The following is an 8042-nucleotide window of genomic DNA, read 5'->3' as shown; positions in this document are numbered from 1 at the left end:
TCGACAAACATTGATGTTATTATTAAACGTTAGATTAATCAGCGCGTTTCTTATGCACGCAGTTTGGCACGACTTGGCAGTAAACATATACTGAATTGTTAATAATAAAATATTTTTAATAGAAAATACAAGAAGCTCGCGTGTATCGATTGATTTTCTATTCTTTATGAATGACGGAAGCTTTTCAAGATTTATGTCGTACCTACTAACTTTACTGTTTCTACTGTAATTGCCACTGTACTAAGACTCCATATGCATACCAAGTCATTTTGGAGAAATAAAAAGATAAAGTCGGTCTGAATGATAATAGAACAATAAGGATTTGTTTAAGATTAGTTTGGTTGTCTGGTGGTTTCCTATATTCTATGTATCACATATAACTGTATCCACGACATACATTTACTGTGGTTTCATCAATATTCGTTGAATACCAATTTTCGTTGATTTCGTTAAGTTTATCCTTGAAATTAAATATTCATTGAACTGCACTTTCTACTAATATATTGTATTGATAGAGTCATTGGCCACAAATTTACATATCCTTGAAACTGTGATTTCCACTTTATCCACGAAAATTGATACCCTTTAATATTAATGAAACCACAGTATGCATGCAGACCAAATACATGTAGTTTCAAAAGAATTTCCATGAATTTTCATACGAGCTGCTAAACCGAACACTTGTTAATGTTTCTGCGCGCAACTACTTTGAATAATCATCATTTTTACAAGTTTCAAATATCGATTATCATCCCCGATTGGAGAGGATCGTACACATGGCGATGTAAATGAAAGAATTACAGAAAATGTATGGAGCTCCAGTTGATAGGACCAAACACTGGAGTGACAATGACCGCAAGCATGCAAGCCTCCCTATCCAGGGGCAACAAGGTGTTTATATTGTAGATTGGTTAAGGGGTCGATTTCACTTCCTCTCGAGGTTATTTCATGCATTTGATCTTGAATATATTTATCTCGATAACTCGTTGTAGTATATTGTTTCAGTGGGATACCCCCATGTTTATGTTTGTAGCAAACTGATTCCTTTGGAAAGAGTCCGGATGTATTCATGTGGCATCACAGGAACTCGTACTCTATTTGCTTGAGGTGACCGTTGAATACCCTTTGTGTGTATCTAATAAAGACATCGAATTTGGAAAACAAGGGCTCATTCAGGGAAGCATTCACTGCTGATTCATAAATCAAACGTTAATAGGTATAGAGTCCACGCATTGAATGAATTTGTGACAAATTGATGATCCAGGAAATCGATGGGCACGGCTAATTTAATACTAAATACATGTATATGTATTATTACGTCAAAATTAACTTTAAACACAGATTGGAATAAGTAACAGACGTTCTAATCTAGGACGTTGTGATTTTTGGGGTAAAATGCCCAGACCTCTTAACCACAGCAAGGTGCTTTTCATTCTCTCTGACGTCGATATATATGTGTCCAATTATATTAGAATCATTTTAACAGGAGCTTGGACTTAGGTAGTTTTGTCAAACAGCAATCATGCATTGAATGTGACGTAGGTCTGTCTATGTCATAACTGGCAGCTCTTTGAAATAAACATGATTTGTCTGGCTTTTGAGCTAAGTCTACGCAATCTATGCAGATTTCACCCGAAACCAACGTCACTATAACTTGTTTTGATGCAAGAAATAGATAGATACGTCCTAACGAAAGGTTCTACTTGTAAAGACAAGTGCAGCGTTGCTTAGATCGCGTTCTACGTCATTATGACGCATTTTCATCCTCTGAATTACTAATTATTTCATATGTACATGTGTTGTCCACAAATTTTATGAAACGTGTTTTTGGATAATATCAAAGGTACATGAATATAGTTTTAGATTGTCCAACAAAGGATGCTTTATATGAGGGGCTTGTTTGTGCCATTTTTCATATCATGATTTATCGCCGATGTAAAACTCATTTTGTAAACGTATTTCAGAAATGGCAATAGTCTATTCGTTTATTTAATCAGCTGGGAATAAATTATTCTAAGCTATACCCGAATTTTTTTTTTTATTCCTTGTGAAGATCAACTGCGGTCAAACAAAACAGCCAATATATAGTTAGAGCCAATATATAGTTAGAGCTGACGTGGAAAATAAGTTAGAATTAGACTGTAAGGACAGCGACACGTTGCATGGTTTTTCAGTGACCTAAGGGTCGGGGGGGGGGGGGGAGGGATGAAGGCGGGGAGGGGTTTTTCTGTCATACTAATTTGAGGGATTCGCCAAACCATCCTTCAAATCAGTATTTCCACTTGATTGCACCTGACGTCATCATACCAGTTGATGAGTCTCAGAGGAGATCCAAGCTGGAGATGAACAGATTGTCGCCCCTGCCTTAACGAACATGTCCGCCCTTTAGGTCAGCGGTCAGAAGCTTTGAATAGACCTCAATAGACCTAATCCTGAATCAGGTGACTGACAAGAAATTTTAGATGTCAGTGCTGAGGTCGCTAGCGTTCGTTCCTTGATAATATCAATTATTTCAAGACATAAAAACCGGGTTTTTTTTTAATAATAGGATTAAAAAAGAAATAAATACACTTATCATTCTATCATTTAGATGCATTGATTTCTTGTTATATATAATGTAAAATATTATGTAGTTACGCACTGACACACCCAGTTGTTTGTTAAAATACTGACATTTGGAATCCAATGCATTGATCAGTCTGTAGAGGCGTTCTGTGAGGACAATGACCAGTCAATCATAAGTCAACGCGTGTTCAAACTCTCAGACATTATCAGCGTGGCTACTAAAAGAGAGAGAGAGAGAGAGAGAGAGAGAGAGAGAGAGAGAGAGAAAGAGAGAGAGAGAGAGAGAGAGTATTTCGTGGTCAGTTTTCTAGGAATTATTAGTTTTCTTTTTAATTACATGAAAAATTTTCCTGTTTTGATTTATATTTTTTGCCATGCACATACCCAATAATTTTTGGATACATGTATGTTGTTGCCCAAAAAAATATTAAGTATGTTTATGCAAATTGAAAAAAAATGTCTTTCTTTTCTGTTACCTGTTCAAATTTTTATATAGTGTACATCTTACGTTGTACCATTTTCACCACCGCACGTAAAACATGTAAATATGATGGTAAGTGTATTCATAAATATGATGAAATTCAATAGAAATAAAAGTAAGTTACCATCGCTCACAGTTTTAATCTTCGTCTAATATGTCAAATTGTCAATCTCAATGTTTTTACAAAGTACATCTATTATTGAAATATTTCATGTGTATTTTAATATTGGTTATAAACAGTACGAAACCTCATTGTCAGTGGTTACCATGACTTCCATATAGGAAACAGGTACTCACCACTTTTTTGGTGGTGGTGGTGGGTGGGGTGAGGAAATTTCCTTTTGGAACCAGTGTGATTTAAAATGTCAAAAATAGTCTCGACAAGTACCGGTATCTTTTTTAGCCAAAATAACCATAATCTTTCTTATTACAAATTTTTAACAGAAATAATTTTTTTCAAGAGTTTGGTTTAAAACTTTATATATATATATGTTAAAGATTTTTAAAATGGTAGCTTTAAGTTTGATTTTTTTTTCTTAACAATAAACTTACACAATAGTTTTTACAATAATTAAGATGCTTTCATGTGACAAAAATGTTAATCCTTTTGACACTAGTATTTGTAATTATCTTCTTAGCTTAATCTCCAGGTAAATCAAATATTTGCGGAAGTAAAGAATTGTATAGTTATCGTTACATTTATATGTGTGAATGCTTACTTCTGTGGAATTTAATTTGCATACTTGTATTATCTAACAAAACCATGGCATATCACAACAATAGATGACAGGCTTTAAGAACCAAGTATTGTTGGGCCGGCGGTGATGGAACACGAAACGAAATAAGCTTCCCTTTGGAATGTCCATTTGGATTTTTGGGACAATTATCATTAGATTTTATTGTTGATTAATACAAATTCAAAAAAATACCCCTTTGAAATTAAAAAAAAAAATTATGTAACTTACAGGACATATTTTAGGGGGGAAAAATGATTTTTTTTAAACATTCATGAAGGACAGACTGCAGAGTTCATTTGATTGACTGTATAACAATATATCCAATCTCAAGGATTTGTCAGCCTCGTAAAAATACTTATTTAGTGTATTGTTTTGATATGATGGACTACCTTGATTGTTGGTATCATCCGAGAAGGGATTCGTGATCTTAATTAAAAAATGTTAACAATGTATCTCAAAATGATGGCAAAGAGTGAGCGTAATTATGTACATCAGTAAGTCATCAATTTTAGATGAGAGAGTAATTGAAAAACTTACTGTTGCGTATCATATTTATAATCAGGCATCATTTTGACATCAATTGATTTTCAGTACATATGAATCTGCTTTCTAAAAATAGTACAGTGCAATTTTCCTTTTACTATGCTTTATATTATGTTTGTTAATAATTTTGTAGAGCGTGGGCTTAATAAGTTATGGAATTTGTGCCCAATCCCATTGTGTACATATACAATAAAATATGTTCAAACCAAACCAATGTACATTAGTAGATTCTTAAATCATAATACAGACATGCGCGGATCCAGAAAATTTTTCCAGGGGGGGTCCGAAGGATAATTGTGTTTGCCAGGGGGGGGGGGGGGTCCGAGGCATATTTTCGTGATAATTTTACTATGTAAATTTAATAAATTTTCATTTTCCAGGGGGGGTCGGGACCCCCCCCCCCCGACCCCCCCTCTAGATCCGCGCATGATAGACTTCAATGAAAGCCGACTGTTCGGTTGCTATTTGGACGGGATTTAAAAGCACAAGTGTAGCAACCTGAATTACATTTAACTTGTGATAAAGAAGCAATAAGCATTTCATTAATTAAAGTGTTTAATTATTTACGTGGTTTAGACGTAATTGTCCCCTCCCTTTGGCCTCTCTCGGATTGCTAGCGGTTTTAATCACGTGATTTTCACGAAGATCGCCGATGATTGCCGAGTAGTCATTGCGTATGAGTCACCGTTTGTTTATAAACATTGCAAGGTGGAAAAAAGAATGGAGAAAAAAGTAAGTGTTTTTCGCCCCCTTTGTGAAAATTTGTGAAACTATAATGAATTGACACAGTTGCTATATTGTGACATATGTTTTCTGTATTTAACTTGTTTTGCAAGGATGTTGATTAGGCATATTGCCATGAGATCCTCCTGCCTCAGTAATTACTATGATTACGCAATGCTGTGACGTGAATGTACGTGTATACATAGCGATGAAAAACACAAAATATCAATTGATCACTGTTTAGTTGCAAACTTTATGACTAAATTCCGTAATCCTAAGGAAGTATGCCTCAAATCACAATACTTTTATCAGTGTAACTGTTTGCAGAATCAAGAGAAAGGTTGGGGGGGGGGGGAGGGGGGTTACAAGAACAGAAACTGTTGTTGATACGCATAATGCACGGGCAGGTTAACTTATTACTTACAATAACCATGTTTACTGTTGCGCTAGGTAATCGTATAGGTCAGTTAATTCACAGGAGTTCGAATTTTTATCAATAAAGCCAAAAAACTTACTTTATTGACTGGCCCATGAGCTATGCGTAAGCAAGTTTTTTGGCTTTATTGATAAAAATTCGAACTCCTGTGGTTAATTGGAGCAGGGATAGGGGAGTCAGGATCATCCGTACATGTACATGATTTAAACCCCCTGACCCCAGCCTGTGTGATGTTCTGGATCTTTGCATATGTAATGGGATGGGAGAAATAATGACGGACCAGACCGGGATTTGAACCCGGGCCCTCTGAATCTGTAGTCAGGTGCTCTTCCAACTGAGCTATCTGGCGCTCACTGGTATTCCATTAACCGGTCTGACCGTCACATTCCTCCCTCCTTAAATGATCTTCGCCCTTGAAGATCACCCCAGGCTCTTACCGTGGCAGGAGTTAACCTGTCAGTTCTAGGGGTTAGTCACAGCACAGTCAGGTGCTCTACCAACTGAGCTATATATAATCTGGCATCTGTATTCGAACCGGTCTGACCGTCAAACATATTTTTAAAAATTGCTTCAGATATATGCCCAATCAATTAAATTGAATATTATAATGATCTTTACATTGTAGTTTCCGCCAGTCATTGAACTGAATGTGGGAGGAAAACATTACACCACCACCTTGCTCACCCTCGTAAAATGTAAGGACACCATGCTAGCCGCCATGTTCAGTGGGAACTATGATGTGAAGATGGACCAACATGGCCGCTACTTCATTGATGCGGATGGGGAGAACTTCCACTATATTCTGAACTACCTCAGGTATGGGGAGCTTCCCCCACAAGAGATCTCTCCAAAGATTTACAGGGAGGCGGTGTACTTCGGTCTACAGGGGATGGTAGAGGAGTTAGAAAAGCACCCAATATTCCTCGCAAAGATCCACAGGGAAAGTTTTAGAGCCCAATTTCCAGGCTACACAAAACTGGTGAACTCCATAATAAACAAAGTTCATCAGGAGTCATCCAAAAACAAGGAGACTGTTTCATCAATGCTGCTCACTCTATTCGCAAAGGACAAAAAACCCAAACTGGAGACATTTGACAAGAACCATTGGTGCACTTTGAAATCCAAGAACAAAAAGAAAGCAAAAACAGATTTTATTCTGGGTCCCTGGACGAGCAAGTCGACAGAGAAGGAAGTGATGGACTGTATTGCGTTTGACCTGAGGGAGCGGGGGTTTAGTCTGACCCAGGAGGGGGTCGGTCAGTGTTCCTATAAATGTGACAGTGCCCCAGACTACCCAGGGGAGGCTACTGTAGAAAACTGCCCTAGATCCGTTTTCAAATTGACTTTTTATTGGTGGAAATAAACCACTCAAAAAAATGACTATGAACCGAATATACCTCATCATGTTGCTGAAGTTTATAGCAATGAAATGAACTTTTTTTGCTTATTTGTACATATGATATTCAATTTTACCTGTTTTACCTTTCATTTATAATGTTAATGATTTTCATATTTTATCCATTGTTTTAATCCTTGTTGCACAAATTAAGTTTTTGGAAAAGTCTTACAAAACGAAAGAAAAATTTATCATCAAGCTATATTTATGAGAGTCTATCCATTACCATAATGTTTATTTCTATGCTTTTTTATGTCCCTGAGGTCAGCAGTGTCAGTGGTATCTTTTACTACCGGTATTTGTTTTTGCTTTTGTTTAAGGTAACTGTAATCTGATGAAAACTTTTTACAGACATGAAATATGACATATAGTGCTATTTCTGTTGTAAAACATTCAGTCTGGCCGGATTACATGTTTTTTTATTTAACAAGGAGTCGACAAAGACACCTAATACATTTTACTTGCATGGATTAAATTGAGAGAATCCTTTTCAGTAACTGTGAACACCTTTTTTGGTATCTGTTTTTCAATATTTTTGGCACAGAAGTATAATCTGTTTATAGCATGGTACTTAGTACATTGCTTTGTCATTCCAGTCTATTCACACAAATTAAATAAAGTCTGGAGCAAACATTTACATTTAATAATATGTTAAAGTTCACTTAATTTTTATAGTATGCTTACTATTTACTTATTAACCATACATTGAAATTTAGAACATAACCAAGTTATTCAGCCAATAAAATGTCCCCAATTCTTACAAAAAAATTATTCTTCTTGGTAAAGAATTTTTCTTTTTCCCTTACACTGAAGAGTTTTTGATTGGTTGAAACTTTAAGAAAGGGTGATACTAAGTATAACCCCCACAAGAAAAAAACTACCTGTGAAAGACAAAAATCTTAATCACAATGAATTTGTGCAAGTTTATGGTGTTAATTCTTTTTCTTTATAATTCCACAAATGTTTTGTTGCCTTCCTAATGTACTCATCACGTAATAAGTCTCCCCATTTTCTTGCAAACTTAACATTTATCAGAATTCATCTACCGGTAACTTGTTGTGTGTTTTCTATCCCCTCGCCAAGGCTCAGGGATAGGAAAACACACAACTTGTTGGATAAAAATCATATACCATTGCAAATCATGAGAGATCATATATATAT

The 8042-nt window shown here is 35.8% G+C and overlaps 1 protein-coding gene and 1 non-coding gene across 3 annotated transcripts; one reads left to right on the top strand and one right to left on the bottom strand.

Annotated features, from left to right (window-relative positions):
• The first annotated feature begins 4952 nt into the window (after nt 1–4952).
• Nucleotides 4953–7528, top strand: LOC105327617 (BTB/POZ domain-containing protein KCTD7). Of its 2 annotated transcripts, none has more exons than XM_034467237.2 (2): nt 4953–5058; nt 6111–7528. In XM_034467237.2, exons 1-2 carry the CDS (start codon nt 5047–5049, stop codon nt 6846–6848), a joined length of 750 nt encoding a protein of 249 aa, XP_034323128.2. In that variant the 5' UTR covers nt 4953–5046; the 3' UTR covers nt 6849–7528. The 2 variants fall into 2 exon arrangements, with proteins under 2 accessions (XP_034323128.2, XP_065944257.1); XM_066088185.1 differs by lacking the exon at nt 4953–5058 and adding an exon at nt 5760–5953.
• On the bottom strand, nt 5760–5834 carry Trnac-aca (transfer RNA cysteine (anticodon ACA)). Its single transcript has one exon. It is a non-coding gene; the product is annotated as a tRNA-Cys (tRNA).
• Nucleotides 7529–8042: the final 514 nt, after the last annotated feature.

The sequence above is a fragment of the Magallana gigas genome, chromosome 6, assembly GCF_963853765.1.
Source record: "Magallana gigas chromosome 6, xbMagGiga1.1, whole genome shotgun sequence".
NCBI lineage: Eukaryota > Metazoa > Mollusca > Bivalvia > Ostreida > Ostreidae > Magallana > Magallana gigas.
This window is presented reverse-complemented; position numbering and strand designations above follow the sequence as displayed.